Source organism: Poecilia latipinna, unplaced genomic scaffold, assembly GCF_001443285.1.
Source record: "Poecilia latipinna isolate Pla-1442-1.1 unplaced genomic scaffold, P_latipinna-1.0 Scaffold335, whole genome shotgun sequence".
Taxonomy (NCBI): domain Eukaryota; kingdom Metazoa; phylum Chordata; class Actinopteri; order Cyprinodontiformes; family Poeciliidae; genus Poecilia; species Poecilia latipinna.
Window position 1 is genome coordinate 1 of NW_015112951.1, and position 16,382 is coordinate 16,382.

The 16,382-nt window shown below is 40.4% G+C and overlaps 1 protein-coding gene and 1 long non-coding RNA gene across 2 annotated transcripts; both read right to left on the reverse strand.

The window, feature by feature from the left end:
• Positions 1-3,952: 3,952 nt before the first annotated feature.
• Positions 3,953-7,487, reverse strand: smpd3 (sphingomyelin phosphodiesterase 3). Its single transcript, XM_015035427.1, has 3 exons — positions 6,722-7,487; positions 6,054-6,299; positions 3,953-4,958 (listed from the first exon to the last, which is right to left on the reverse strand). The coding sequence occupies exons 1-3, from the start codon at positions 7,021-7,023 to the stop codon at positions 3,968-3,970; spliced, it is 1,539 nt and encodes a 512-aa protein (XP_014890913.1). The 5' UTR covers positions 7,024-7,487; the 3' UTR covers positions 3,953-3,967.
• A 4,881-nt stretch (positions 7,488-12,368) lies between these two features.
• Positions 12,369-12,927, reverse strand: LOC106949283 (uncharacterized). Its single transcript, XR_001425343.1, has 2 exons — positions 12,749-12,927; positions 12,369-12,656 (listed from the first exon to the last, which is right to left on the reverse strand). It is a non-coding gene; the product is annotated as an uncharacterized LOC106949283 (long non-coding RNA).
• Between the last annotated feature and the right edge of the window lie 3,455 nt (positions 12,928-16,382).

Sequence of the window (16,382 nt, forward strand, 5' to 3'; positions counted from 1 at the left end):
ATTTAATGTTACTTTCCTTTTCTGCTTGTACATGCAGAGGCACAATTTACTTATATATTGTTTTGAACTTTCTACACATTTAGTCAAAAAGCGGTGTGGGTTTAGTTAAGAGTGCAAAAGTTGATGCCTCTACTTACGCAGCAAGAACAGAGATGTTTTCTCTTCACCAGCAGCATTGAGCCTTTTTATCAATAATTTCTTCTTTTGGAATAATGTTTGAGAAAATTTGTTTTATTGAAAATAAGAATTTCAATAAGATTTGACTGTAATAAAAATCAAAGAAAGAATCCTTTAGGTAGCCATTTCACTCTGATGGATGCTTTGTGAACAGGACATATTAATGTGCAAAACACTAAGTTTATTTAACACTGATAAAAATCCCAGCTTAGCAGAGAAACAATACTTTGAGCGATTGTCGTTAATTTGCCTAAAGTTGCAAATTGTTCCTAAATACCATCAGAGTTGGAAACATGTAGAAGAAACCACCATCGCTTCCCACCAACAATCCTTTTATTTCAAGTGAAGCGCTTATGTGTGTTTACAGTTTTAGAGAGATGTGCCCACGTTGTAGCCAGAAACACAGCTAAATTAGCGAGAAGTATTTTGTTAAACAGAGCTCTTTCTTCCTCAGCAGCTTGCTCTGAGACAACCACCAGCCAGCTGGCGCCCAGCCGACTTGTCAACGAGACCTGGAGTGACCTTACATGCACGGAGGTGGTGAAACAAGAAAGCGAAGGCAGCTTGGAAAGCCGCCGCCGCCGCCGCAGTCAGCAGGGAAACAGGATGAGGCTGTCAGCGTGCAAGCTGTGATGGAGTGTGGCTTCACAAGATCCGGGGCATGTAAGGCGTGCTCATACAGGTATTCACCACCCACATCTGGTCACATAATGCCAACCCAGCCCCAGCGGGGTCTGGAACTGATCCAGCTTCGCGTTCTGTCAGAGTCGCAGCATGCGACTGATTAATGAACCCGCACACTGTCAAAACGTGGCACTTTCACTCAATAAATGGCACACATGCGGCACCTAGCCTTAGCTTCTGCAGAGATCCAGCACACTGAAAAGCTTTTAACTCTGCGCCGCTCTGCTTTCATCCAGCTGCCATGAGTTTGGTTATTATATAAAGTAACATCGGCAGCTGGTAAATGGAAACAGGAAACAACAAATATGTCCAGTTTAGAAATCCCATTGTTGTGCATGGAGCCTGCAGTGCATTAGCAGGCATAGCATAAACCCATTGTGCCTGATGGGCTGGCTTTTATGCATTAGAACTGCTAAGCAGCACATGGCAAAATATACACATGTTCAATGTAGAGATGAGCTAAATGATGCTATAACTCATTACGTAGCATACAACCTTCTGCACATTGTTTGCATGTCTGATAAAGATGCATAAAAAGTATTATAATTAATTATTATCTTTTTCAGCAGTAGCATAACATCAGACCAAAACAGTCTAAAAACTCAAACATCCAGTATGAACAAAAACCTCAGAGTAAGAAAAAAAAAAAAAACAATATTTGTAAAAACTACTGGTGCAGCAACAATCCAAACAATTCCTGAAATAAATGTAACCAAAGCGTTTCTGCTAAGGATGGATCGGCTCCAATTTCCTCAATTTGGTGTGATCTGCGATCAGTGGATACTTCCATGTGAACTTCATCGTTCTTCTGTTTTTTGTCAACGTCCAGAGAGGTCTGAAAGTCAGCCATTGTCCCTTTCTTATGCTGTGAGAGAGGGTTGATTGATAAACTCTGTTGTGCAAGTTTTGTTTGTTTGTTTTGTTTGTTTTTAAAATATAAAAAAATGAAGACTGAAGGAACTCGTTTTTAATTTAGCTTTTTAACAGTCTGAACAGCAACGCTCTAAGCTTTTTGATTTCATTTGAGAGCACTTCCTCAGACAAGTTTCATGGGCATCGGTCAGTGTTTTTCAGTAAAATAAGATTACAACATTGAACATCGGTCCATTTCTGTTAGCCACTCCTCAGACGAATGTGCCATGAGAAAGCTGCAAATCCTTGACATTTTAGTATTAAGTCCTTTATTAAAGTGCGAAATGCGGCAGAGAAAATCCCAAATGTGCAATGCGCACTAATTTATCGGCAAACGTGAAACCCGAAGACCTTGTGAAAATAATGACATGTTTATTTTCGCTTTCACACTGTCGAGAGTCATGCATTAGTAAGGAGGATTCGCTTGATACAATGACAGATGTGCTCTGTGTGTGAATGGATGTGGGCGTTAAAAGTGTATTTTTACACGTCTGCCAAATGCTTCAAAAGAGTGACGGCTTTCAAGCACCAAAATGTTGTCCAACCGCCGCAGCGAACATGCATTCAAATTGTACGTTGAATGAATTTAATATCGTCATAAAAGGCATTTCAAACCATAAAGATAAGAAGGAAAGAAAGAGAACGTGGGTTTGAAATGTGCCACTGCACAAGAGTCCTTTGCAACAATGGGGACAATACAGTCAGCCAGCAGGTCATTCCAGCCTCTTCACTTCTCTCTTATGCACTCTTTCACAAATATCACAGATTTAATTACCAGACTAACAAAGTCATGGAAATGGAAAGCATAGTTAAAATAGCAACATAGAGGGATCAGGGTAACAGATTTCCACAGCAGCAGAACCAGAAAATTAGGGTCACTGAGACATTCATATTCAAATTTAGCTCAGTTTTCCCTCCAAAAAAAGAGGAAACGTTCACAGCTAAATCTGTACTGTTAGTTAAAAGACCAACTGCGACTTAAAATGACTCCAGGAAAAGGTAATGAGCGACTCACAGCTGTGTCAAAGCTTCTTTAACAGGAGCACACTCTAAATGTAGACATGCTGTTACCGTTCTGCCTCAATCTCAACTTCTGTCTCTGCTGCAAGTCAAACCGATTCTGAAATTAATTAGAAGCATTGGGGAAAAATTATGAAAAGAATGGCTGCGGAAGGCCAGCTCTGTGCTAAAATGTCCTCTCGACCCAAAGCAACTAATGACACGATTTGATTGAATTACACTTTGCTGTTGTTGCGCCAGAGCTTTCCCATTTTAGGACAATAATGGGATTTCTATTCTATTCTATTCGAGAAATGTGCCAACATTCAGAAAAAAAAAAAAATATTTTGCCTTATATAATGTAAAATTCTTCCAAATCTTCAGGGAACTTTTGTGCTCTGACACAGAACAAAAATAAACTTATTTTGGAATAAGTAATATGTTACGGCCCCCAGTTTGTGTCTTTGTTCCTCGCCGAGTTCGGAGAGAGACCTTCTGCCTGAGCTGCTGGTTGGCTTGATTTCTGCCTGCTGCTTAAAAGCTGCCACACATGCAGCACAGGCTCCCTTTGCTCCCTCCCCAGATCCCTGTTTGGTTTGGCTTGTGTCTTATGGTTTGTCAGCACTGTTTTGGCTTTTACTTATTTGATTTTCCATGAGTTTTTGATGAACCCAAATTTGGTTTTTCATATTAAATATTCTTTTTCAGGTTTTATTTCTGTGGTATAGTTTATGTGAGTCCACCCAACAAGCCTGGACGTAACGGTAAGTAAAATAGCGAATACTGATAAAAAAAAAAAAAAATCTTAATAGACAGGAACAATCAAGTTGACCTTTTTAATCCTAAGGGTCTGAAAACAGAGTTGTTAAATATGAAATCACATGTTTACATACATGGTATGGTCCTCTGAGGCAGCCAATTAGGTTTCACCTTTTTCTGTTTAAAATTGGGCTTCTGTCTCTTTAAGAAGCTCCTGCTCTTCTCAGCACTCTGCCTTCAGGAAGTCACCACTATTTCACATCTCTATTGAGCATTTAGCAACATTTTTACCAGCAAGCTACTTCTTGGAAATAAGGATTTTGATATTTGGAAACCTTTTCTATAACCTGATGAAACTACAACTGCTTGGTGGAAGAAAAAAGAAAGAAAAACTAAAAGAAAAGAAATTTAAATTTGTACTCCCGGAAGGTTAACTTCATGAAGAGTTGGAAGAGGAAATGGGGAAACCACTGACCTTAGCAAACAGCGCCCCCTTGGCTGCCAGCGCGTCCTCTCCTCTCCCGTTGGGGTAGCACTCATACCGAGCATCCAGGATAGGGTAGCGACTGGCTAGCAACATTCCACTGTTCAAAAACTTAAACCTGGAGCAGCAGCCTTTCCAGCCGTAGCGACCGACGTCGCTCAGCACATAGGGAAAGTAGCGATGAAGCTGACGTCGAAGTCTCGTTGTTGCTCCGTGGTCAAAAACTTCCTGTAGAGCTAGAAAATCCAAGTTGGCAGGGAAAAAGGCAGAGATCTCATGGTCGAACGTTTCATCTCCATGGCGGCGTTTCCTTCCAGGTCTCTTGAAGATGGACGTGCGTGGTACGTGAGAGAGGGTGTTGTTGGAGGATATCCCTACTGCTGTGTCGCCTCCATGGTAACGAGTGAGGGATTCGCGAGAGGCAGTCATGCTGCCTGTGTCTCCTCCTGCCAGATCTCGATGGTTTCCAGTCTCAGCCTCCTCCTCCTGGGGGTCCGGTTCTGGGGCACTGATGCTGATCTGAACCCCTGAGGTGTGAAGCGGACACTCTGTGGAGGGCTTTTTCTGTGCTACCTCCCCGTGCATGGGGCAGTCATGATGGCCAGAGTCATTCTGACCTTCTGTTGAATGCATTGGGCAGTCAGTGGCATCGCTCGAGGGGTGGATGGGACAGTCTGAGCTGTTGGTAGTTCCAGCCAGGTGGAGGGGGCAATCTGCTGTGTTGTCTGATCCATCATGGTGAACGGGGCAATTGGTAAAACTCTGGTCTTCCGAAGGTGGGTGAACAGGGCAGTCGGTGGTGTCCGAGGGGTGAACAGGGCACTCTGTGACAGGCTCTATTTCAGTTTCAGCTGGGCCATTGATGGTGTGGACTTGCTCTGGACGCTGGTCCAGAGAGGACGTGCGGCGGAAACCAGTGGCAAGACTGCTGAAGGATGCTGCACTGAATAACAGAATGAAAAGAGAGACGTATTTAAAGGCATGGTCACTACACCAGCTCAGAAAACTAACCCCCAAGTCAACTTTCTTTCCTGATAAAGTGTCTAAAGGTCATTTAAGGTTCTTTCTTTATGCAAATTTTGATATTTTTGTACAATTGGTTTAGTTCGGCATTATTTTGCCTAAAACCGTCTCACTGCTCACCTCCGTTGGTTCGAACGGTTCTTAGACAGTTGAATTTTCCTATTGGCTGCAGCCGTACGGCTTGGTGCAACTTTGTTACAGCCCTGCATTCGGGAATAAAAGCACTGCTGGAGAGGCTAATGGCCGCTCTCACTACGTGCTCAAGTCATTCAGGCTGCAGCAGAGTGCTGTCGCCATAAAAGTCTCCAAAAATACAGAAAAAGAGTTGCTAGACTTATCAGTAGTAGGTGTTTTGAACATAAAGTCACTGGAGGAGTCTGAAAAATCTGTATATGTTGACAACAGTGCTTCTTTTGCCTTGATCTCACCCCGCCTTTATTTAGTTACACTTTAAATCCATCCATCCATTTTCTTTACACCCTTGTCCCTCAGTGGGGTCGGGAGGGTTGCTGGTGTCTATCTCTCCAGCTATCGTTCCAGGCGAGGTTCACCCTGGACAGGTTGCCAGTCTGTCGCAGGGCAACACAGAGACAAACAACCATGCACACACACACTCACATCTAGAGGCAATTTGGAGAGGCCAATTAATCTGACATGTTTTTGGACTGTGGGAGGAAACTGGAGTACCTGGAGAAAACCCATGCATGCACAGGGAGAACATGCAAACTCCATGCAGAAAGACCGGGGCTCAAACCCAGAACCTTCTAGCTGCAAGGCAACAGCTCTACCAACTGCGCCACTGTGCAGCCCCTATACTTTAAATGTTTTTTCAAAATAACAAAAAAAAAAAAATAATAAAATAAAATCCATCCATCCATTCAAAAAAATATATTGAAGACTTTGCTGATTTGAGAAAAGTATGAATTTTTAACCTTTATATGGACAAGAACTCTTTCAATGTATAACAATAGTCTCTGCAATGCACAAAACCTTTGCAGACGTAGAGTCCACTCACCTGATGGATGTGTTGGTTGGCGAGTCGATGTATATTTTAATCTGGGGCCGACTCGCACCATTGCGGATTCTCTTGCCCAGCTCGCGTGCTCTTCTCTGGGTGTCTGATAAGTTATTGAACCGGGCCAGGGAGTCCGGGAGGAGACAAACATTGGCGCTGCAGAAACAGAAGCTTCTGCCTTGTGGCCTCCATTCTCCTGTCCCAGCGCCACCTGCTTGACCTTGCTCTGCCTGGTTCTTGTCTGGTCTGGATACAAAGAAATCCCCCCCCCCAAAAAAATTCAAAAGTATGAAAAACATTTTAGAAATCAGCTTTTCTCCCTTTTTGCTGAGGGAGAAAAATGTTAAGAATACGAAGGTCAACAGAAATTTGAAAGAATTTGACTTGAAGCAAACCTACATGTGGATTATTAGATCCCTTCAAAAATAGGTGAAATGTTAACATCTTTGCAGCAAAACTTTGTCATATTCGGTGTTTTCTAAGGGACTGTTTAAAGATAACAAAATAAATTGTGCCCTTGTGTTGCCACAGTTTGCCACTCATATGTCGTCACGATTGAACAAAAACCAAAACAAACCAAAAAAATATTTTTCCACAAAGCAATCATGTTTACTCTGAGACAACATTTCTCCTTAGTGGTACAAAAAATTAGCTCAATCGACACTCACCTCCGATATGTGTACAGGTATGGCTGGCGGACAGCCTGCAGGGGAGCCCAAATGATGAAACCCAGCAGGGCAAAGGGCAGGGATGCGAGGAGGAGCAGCAGATAAAGAGGTGCAGCAGCCAGGACACACAGGGTGAGGAAGGAGCAGGGGTCTTGGGATCGCTGGCGCTTCTCCAGGGAAGTGGCCACGCAGGAGGCCAGGAGCCGGTCCAGGAGCCAGTAGCAGGGGAACACCAGGCTCCACGACAGCCCATCCAGGAAGTGCAAACAGGCACTGGAGTAAGGGGTGGTGTGGAGGACCATCTCTTCCCTTCTTTCTCTGTTCGTTCACTCTTTTTTTTCCCTCTCTTTCACTTTCTCCTCACCTCACGCTTTCTGCCCACACCCACATACACTCAGCAATCGAGCAACAAATCTGTCCCAGCGATTACATGAACAGAAACGAGTTAAAAATAAAATAAAATAAAAAAATGCAATCACAATCCAGCTTACACCCTCCCCCCTCTTTGGAGAAAGGAACACTACATGGTTTGAACGATTTTCATCTGCAGGTGGAGGCTTTTCTCAGACTCGCTGCCCCTCCCTCAGTTATTACACCCTCCACAGGAGGGCTCAAGAAGCACAGGCTGAAGGTGGCTCGTTGCCATGATGAAATCTGTTCGCTTGATGTCGGGTCTATGATTGCGAGGACTCCAACGACCTCCGAAGGGGGCATCCATTAAACATCACGATTTTCTGTGGCCCTGGAGAAAGTGAGGAAATCAATAAGGAGGGGGGGGAGAAAGGAGGAAGTACAAGGAGGATGTCAGTAATTGACTCGCTCTCATGTTTGTATCCTAGGAGGAGGACACATTCATTCAAGAATATCTGAACTCAATGCACAGCATACAAATCCTTCTAAAGATTCTTGCATTGGATGAAGCCACAGTGACAGATTTCACATTTCAGTCCCACCAGGATGAGCTGAACACAAATATACTGCACTCCACATCGGCAATTAAACAAAGCTCACCTGGTTCACCGTTCAAGACAAAGTTGAAACTCAGATAATGTATTCTGATTTTGCATTTTTCTTAAAATGTGAATAAAAGGCCATTTTAGGCTTCAAAGCAGACAGCATTGTTACCTGATTAGCTTAGAAAGTAGATGATGGCGTCATGTTCTCTTTTAGTTTTTGGCTTTTATGTTGAGGCAATTAAAGCCACTTTATAATCTTGTGTGAGACTAAGCAGCAATATTGTTGGATAATTGCAACAAAATTTGGGTTGGTTTTGGGCTAATTCTGCAGCAGATGCACACATGTGCAAACAGTTGCAGTGAAATATTTAGATTTTTTCAGTAAACCTGTGGCAACTTGTGACAAGGCAGTATTTTCCCACCATATGCTGTCTTCCAGTGCCATTCCAGCAAAAGCTGATAACAGCAGTGTGATGAGGGTGTCACCAAGTAAAGTGGCCATGTGTACCAAATAAAAAGGACTGGTTTACAGTCACCTATTATTATTATTATTATTATTATTATTAATTTTTCTGCTTTTAACACAAGAATGGGAACAAATTTCACTAATGTAAATCAGTCACAAGCAAATTACCGTAAATTCCGGACTATAAGCCTCAGATATCTCTTCCGCTCTAGGTTTTCCACAACGATGCAGCAGCATGTGCTAAATGAAAATGGGCGCCTTCTTCTTCTTCTTCTTCTTCTTCTGCTTTAGATTTCAACGGCAGCTTGCATCCATTATTTCCATTATGATCCCAGTATTATTTAAAAAACGAAACATCTTCTCTTTCCCCTCAACGCTATTTAACTGATCAACAACATTCTCAAATTTCAATTCCCTATTAAAACCTAATTCTGTTTTAATAGGCGATTTCTTCTTTTATTTCCAATTTTGACTTCCAATGACTCACTTTCTGCTAAAGAGCCCCCTGGTGGTTGAAGAAAAATCCACATATAAGCTGCACCGGCCTACAATCCGCATGGTTCGAAGCGCAGGAAAAAAGTAGCGGCTTATAGTCTGGTAAATACGGTAATTTTAGTAAATCTCATCAGCAGATGTTAGTTCATGAACAAAGACTGCACTGAATTTTGGCCAAGCTGATATAACCCACAAAGATCAAAAGAGCAGCAGCACCTCCTCAGCAAACACCGTCTCATCTACAGCCAGGCTATTTTAGTTCAGCAATTTATTTAACTTTTGTTGTTTCAAGCAAGCTGTCATGAGCTCACTAAGTGACTCAATTTTCCTCCAAACCGTACAAACCATCATTTGTGGTGTGGATTTTTTTTATATTAAATGTGCATTGCATATCAAAGTAAAAAAGCTCAAAAGGAAATCTGGAAGGATGTCAATAAAATTTGATTTATGTTTTTTCATTTCTGTCCACACCTGTCTCCTTAGAAAAGCAACTATGCATTTTTCTGTAAAAAAAAAAAAAAAAAAAAAAAAAAAAGAAAATCACGTAAAAGGCTTTAGAATAAAGTTACTCTGTGTGAGCCTTATGTCCTTGCAGTCTGTTGTTTTCTTCCAAAATGAGGCTTGTTTGTTCGATAAAGGGTTTTCCTATGAATAGCACATCTCTCTCTCACATGAACAATGAGCACTGACTACTGCATCTCGATAATCTTCTTCTCCACAATCCAACCCTTTTGTACACCATAATGGTTCTTTCCTAGGATGAGTGATCTGCCTGTAATGTTCTGTGACTGACTTGCATCCTGCTACTTTCGGTTGAGCAGAAGACGCAGTAAAGTCTGCTGATTCATCACCACATCAGGCTGACATATTGTGCTGCTTCTATAGGTGGTTGTTTTGCTTGTTTTGGTGGTCTGGCTTGTCTGAAGATCATCTGACTGCACTTGATTGTGCAGCCTGTCCTGTACTTTTGGTTTCACTTCTTCTATAAGTCAAATTTACAAATGTGTACCATCTGTTCTAAAATGATAACTTTATGAAAATGTACTCAGCTACATAAAAGTTAAACTGAAAAACAATTAAATTCACAGTCCCCATTGCATCTCCATATGAGCCACATTATATAAAACACATCTGATAAAAGATTACTGCTGTGTTTAAAGTTTTAGCTTGAGTATTTTCGTCTTATTTATGTAATATTTGACATTTTTGCTTTTAGTATGACTCTAGGTAAACTGTGATTTTATTGTCTTATCCAGTTTTCACAACCGTGTTTTTGTTCTCTGCACGTATTTGAGCAGGCCAACAGCAGACTTAATAGTATCTTCAGAGAATCATTTCTGTCCAATTATCTGCAGCCAGATTGCGTTTGATTCTATTCTTAGGCATTGTTTTATTACTCAACATTTAATTTAACCAAGTGGAGTTTTGTTTAGTTTATTCAGCACTGAAATATACCACATACACAGGAACATTTTGTGAAACTTTATTTGTCCCACAAATAAAGTGAGTGTAACTTAATAAACTTAACTCTACGGTTATATAGTGTATTTCATAAACTAGACTCTTTTTACATTAAATTAGGTGGATTGCATAAATACTGTAAATGTTTAATCTCGTCTGGAGAACAGCCTCATCATGATGATACAGTTAATCATTTTATAATGCAGGTGTAGCATTTTCAGAGTATGTACAGCCAAATACATGTATTTCGAAAATGAGGAGAATTTCAGGAGTGGCGAGGTTGTAATACAAGTTTCTAGAAGAAGCTGAAATGGTTCCATAACAGGCCTCACTAGTGTTGAGTTGCTATATTACCAACATCACTGGATGGCATTTCAGGGTATGAAACTCAAAGTGAGATCAAGGTTAAAGCAGGTCAGCTACTGGGAAAGATAGCCTTCGCTGAGCTGTGGGGTTTTGTTTGTTGCTTCCTTCTGTTCTCGCGGCAGAATTAAACACTGCGACCCGCAGCATTTAAAGACTTCCACTCTTCAACACGGCTGTCTTTTCTTTAATCATCTGATGGATTTTCTCTTTGGTAACAGCAGACGGCATCAACAACCAGTCCCTGAAAAATACCCGTCAATCAGAACAGATATATCAGCAAGTGCAGCAAGTGTCAGTCTTGGCCTTATCAGGCTAAATGCAGCTGTGCATATTTTATACTCAAAACTGAGCACGAACATGAAGAAACAGAAAAAAAAGTCATGATGACGTGTGCCATGAAAAAGTCATATTGCAAAAAAAAAATCCTTTGCAACCTTTACAGAAAGTAAACCTAAACGTTTGCTGCTTGACAGACGTGTGATATGAGGTGTCAGTTCATATTCTCCTTTTTATTTATGAAAAAATAGCACACCGGTATAATAAGGGAATCAAAATGATTTGTACAAGGAGAGAAAATAAGCTCAAGCCACAAAGTATCACAAAATGCTGTTTAAAATAAGGAACATCCACACTGAAGGGTAAAATAATCTGTAGAAACACAAACACAACAAATGTATCTACAAAACAACCACAGTTGCTCTATTATTTCCTTTCCCACGAAACAGTGACACGCTGAGTGTCACAAAAGGGGGATGGTGGTTACAAAGAACGTCAATGCAGGTAAAAGGGAGGTAGAGGTTCAACAAAACTGTCAGGATTTTGGGTTGTTTGAGTTGGTTTTGGGTCTGTTTTACTTACTTCAGTTCAACCCTATCTTAGTGATTCACCATCACAGTATTAAATCCTGCTCCCATGTTCACACTCCTTCCTGGTTCCTCCTGTTAAATTCTGTCATATTCTGGTTTTTTCCCCGGGTGAGACTCTGCTTTCTTTCTGTGAGAAAACTATTTCCAGGTGATGTCCAAAGTGAATAAGTGGTGCTTTAATCAGAACAGAGTGTGGGAGTTTTGTCTAATTTTTAAACAAAATAAAAAAATAAAAAATAAAATAAAAAAATCACACCTAATAAATACATTTTTGTAATTTTCATGAACAAAAAACTGACAGATTGTTATGGGACATTTTGGGAATCTGCCTTATTATGTAATGATAAATTAAGGTCAAATTTTCAAATCTAATATTTTATTCCATACCCCGACTTCTGAACTTTTATCAAATGGTTTTTATAAGTAAAGGCAGGTGCAGGGAGCTCTTTACATGGCAGTAATTGGCAAATCTGATGTCAGTGATAAACGGCAGTCTTGTGACCTTGAGGATTGTTGGGAAATTCATCCATACGTCTGCCTCAGACAATTTCCCTTCCAGCCAGAATCAATACTGTCTGCCTGGATAAACGACAGGAAAACTGTGTTCTCTAGCGGTCTGCTTTGTTTCCATGTTAGTCAATGTTACTGTAAGACTGTTAGCATTTGTTGGTGGTGTCGAGATAAAACACAAAATAATTCAAAAGAAAATAAAAACTTACTTTAAAACATGCAAAATGACTAGATTTGGATTAATTAAAAGTATTACAACCTTAAATGCAACCAAAGAGTGACAACCAAATGTCACAAAAACAAATTATATATATATATATATATATATATATATATATATATAAAATCAATATTTTAGTCTAATTTCCTTCTTCGCTTTTTCACAGCAATAGAAAAAATAAACGCGAATTAAAGATTTTATGATATTAAAATAAACATAGAGTGAGCGTAGAGTGTTTTGCTTATTTGTGTCATGATGGGTTTGAGATTCTTGACCCACATGCAGAAACACTCAGAGAATGGGTTTAGTCAAAAGGTTTATTTACAGCTCTGACAAAAGAAAAAGATAGTTGGAGTTTATTCTTTCTTCGGTCCAGGATCCGGGAATTATTGTAGTAGCTGGAGAGCGAGTGGGGAGAGGCAAGCGGAGCCAGGTAGGCAAGGCTATTTCCAGGTTGTTGGCTGCTCAGGTGGTTCACAGGGCTGGAGGGCGGACAGGGTGGTCTAACTCACAAGACCGAGAGGAAACGGTGCAGCAGCGGCACGAGAGGATTCTTCCAAGACTCCGGTAACTCGAACGGTTCCGATGCAACAACCTAGAGAGGATCCACAAAAACAGATTAGACTATGAAGAAGCAACGTATCAAAATCTCAAGCTGTTTAGCAACACTATGAGGGCTCTGTTTACCACTGCTGGCAAACACTCTGGCGAGGAGGAACTGGCCGCCTGCTGCTCATATACTCCTCACGGTGATGATCATTTCTTGCAGGTGTGTCAACCAAGACCTGTTGGTCCAACCTCTGGGGAAAAAACAGCCACAAGGTGCCCTCTGGTGGATAGACCTGGAAAAACACTAACCCAGCCTGGTCCCCAACAATTTGTTTATTTAAGGCTCCCCATTAGCCTCTGCTGTAGTAGAGACTCTTGGGGTCCACACCAAACATTACAATAAAAAATTCTTTACAAATATTACAGAAAAGACAGCTTGGATAAGAAACAAAATTTGCAAGGTTTGAATTGTTGGACAGATGTGTGCAGCGTGATTTCTTGTTCCATTTATGGTTCTTCACTCTAGAATGCAAGTTTCTTTCATGAGATAAAGATAACGTGATTATATAAGGCTATATAAGGCTTGCTACTGGAGTGTGGTGTGGCTCAAGACAACAGATCCGCTAGCTAATCAATGTTCATCCCTTGGATAATAGGATGGAGCATGCACCCTTGCATTAAGAGACCTTTTCCATAGCAACATCTCTGAAGCCAACTGGTTGTACTAACAGTGCTGCGGCAGCAAACCCTCCCCCCCAAAAAAAGAAACTTTGTGTCAGCTGTTACATCTTAAACCTGATGTGGATTAAAATACAAAGCAATAATGAAAATACTGAAGATTAACACCATCCATTTGTCAGTATAACAGCTGGTTACCATGGAGACTGGGCACAGGCCAGAGAAGACAGATTGCTAACCAAGGAGTCACACTGATTTTCTAGGCCTCTTCCAATGGATAATGTTTGGTGTCAGGAGAAGTTACACATGCTGCAACCACCCTTAGAGGTAATAAAGTGCTAGATCTTTAGGAAAATGTGATTTTATTGATGTCATTAACATTAGCAGAAATGACACAACAATATGTTAAGTGATAAAAATATACCTTATTAATACTGAATATTGTTTTGTAGAAAGTGAAGGACCTGCACAACACAGAGTACTAAACAAGTTGTGTAAAAGACGATCAAAACAAAAAAGCTCTGAGAAAATGTATCAAAAAGATCAACATCCACATTTCTTTATGAAGCTCTTCAACAAGACAAGCGGGCTAGAATTAATTCTTCTGCACTCAGGGGTCTTTTGTTTCACAATCATTTAACAACTGTTGAACAACGCAGTTATCAATACCTCTTGATTGTTTCAGAGGAAAGAGCAACACACTAAACCGCATGCACATCACGCAAACAGCCCTGAAAACTGATATGAGTGAGAAAATAAAACAATGTAGTGCAAACCAGAGTTTAATTTCTTTATTATCCATCTTCTGCCTCATTTGTCTACCATTTTTAGATTTTTAGATTTTTTTTTTTTAGTTTATTTTTCTTGCAGCGTACTCCAGCAGCTTCTGCAGGACAAAGCAGTGCCACCCAACATTAACACACGCACAAACCTGCAAAGGCCAGTGACGTCACTCTGCTGACAGCATGCTCCAGGGACTGCTGTTGTCATGGTGACCTACTCCCTTCTCTACTACTGTACAGAAAATACAGACTCGCACACGCACACGCGCACGCACGCACGCACGCACGCACGCACGCACGGACGCACGCACGCACGCACGCACACACACAGGCAGGGGCTCAGTCAGGCCAAAGCCTATCTTCAATAAACGGAGAGTGAAGAGTGTAACATCGGCGTACCGTGGGAGATTTCAGTGCTTTGTAGAAGTCGGATTTTTTTTTTACGTCTTTGTTTAAAATAAACTGAGATCAACTTATAGTAAATAAAGTTCAGATTGTTTCAAATATTTTTCTTTGCTCATTGGAGAAAACCTGAAATAGCGACCCAGAGAAGTAATGCGTTCAAATGGCAGTTTTACCCAAACCAATAGCATTTTAGCATAAACGTGCTTATTCTTATCAGTCATGTGAAAACAATGTGACGCCTCACTGTGTTCAGTCTCTTCCAAACTAATGCTTTTCTGCATGCAGAGCTTGCTTAATTCTTATAGATGACCGGATCCTGCTGCAGTAAAGCAACCCCAAACCATGACACTTCCACCTCCATGCTTCACAGCTCGTTGAGGTCTTTTTCCAAGGATTTCTTATGCCAAACATATTGTTTGTTCTTGAGTCCGCATACTTAAATTTTTGACTCATTCGACCACAAGACAGCTTTTCAAACGTTCTCCGCCTACCGTCTCTCTGCCAAACTTCAGGAAGGACTTTGAGTTTTCTGTAGAGAGCAAAAATTCCCATGAAAGATAAACTTTTCCTCTCTCTGTCTGAGACAGGCGTGAACTCTTACAACAACAGTAGCAAAAACCTGCAGGATGACATTTTAGGGTGTTTGAAAACTTCTTTTAGCATATTGCATTGTTGAAATTTTTAGATACAATGGAACTGCTGATTTTTTAAAAAGCTGATCCTGCACTTTTTTCTATTTCTTAAAAGTATGACTTTTAGGCACTGTTTATTTGATGTAGATTATCATTTGGCCTGAAACACTGCTTTTCATTTTCATCTCTGATTTAACTCCACGATTAGTTGTTGTTGTGATGCTGAGCAGGGAACTGATGTAGATTAGTAAACGAGTAGCCAACGTCTGTAGAATAAGACATTTTAAAAATCTGCAGACAAACTGATCAAGACAATCGATATGTTGGGAAGAAAAACACAGGAAGTAATATAAATAAATTAGAGGTGCAGTTCATTTTAAACACTATAGGCTTTGGTTCTCTGGAGGCTCTGGGAGATTCATTACCTATGTCACATGTCTCCCAGATGGTTATTTTCATATCAATTAAAATGTATGGCTTCAGGTTTCCATCCACAACAGCAACACAATCGGGGATGGACTCAAACTCATGGGAACTGTTGAGCTGAACAAGAACTCCCACAGGCGTCTAAGACTTCTGCGCTGGGCTGGATGAACTGTCATATTACTCATCATTAATCAGAGAAAAACTGGGTGCTTATTACCCATAATGATCTGTGGCTTGCAACAGATTCATGTATATCATAACAGATTTACATATGGGAACGTTTTAAATGTTGTTTCTGTTAAGTACCACTCTGAAATATTCATAAACTCACCATGGACTGTCGTCAAAATGACATCAAGGCTCGCAAATATCAAACTGTGCTATATCAATCGATACAATGTGTTTCACTTAGTGAGTTGAGTCATTTCAAAAAAATAAGTTTTCAGTATTATTCAAATGACTGCATTATTTTTGACCCAATGAGGAATAATGAGTCACACTAAATTCAAACTCTTTTAACTTTTAGTGATCAGTGAATCGGTGACTGTGTTGTATAATCAACCAATCCTGAAGGATTTCCAATTCAAATGCATCCTTATATTCCATAAAAACAATGGCAAATACTCCTCTCATAGGAGTCCGTAAACTTCTTACTAAAGCTTTGCACATTGCTTTAAAACAATAAAAGATGGCATAGGGAGCTGTTTCAGTAATATTTCTCAACAAAAATAATGAACATTTATTGACGTGAATAACTCTAAGCCTGTGCAAAAGAAAATTAATTACATAATATTATCTAGGGTATCTGAATTGTTTTTCTTAAGTTGTACCCAATAATTAACCCAAAAG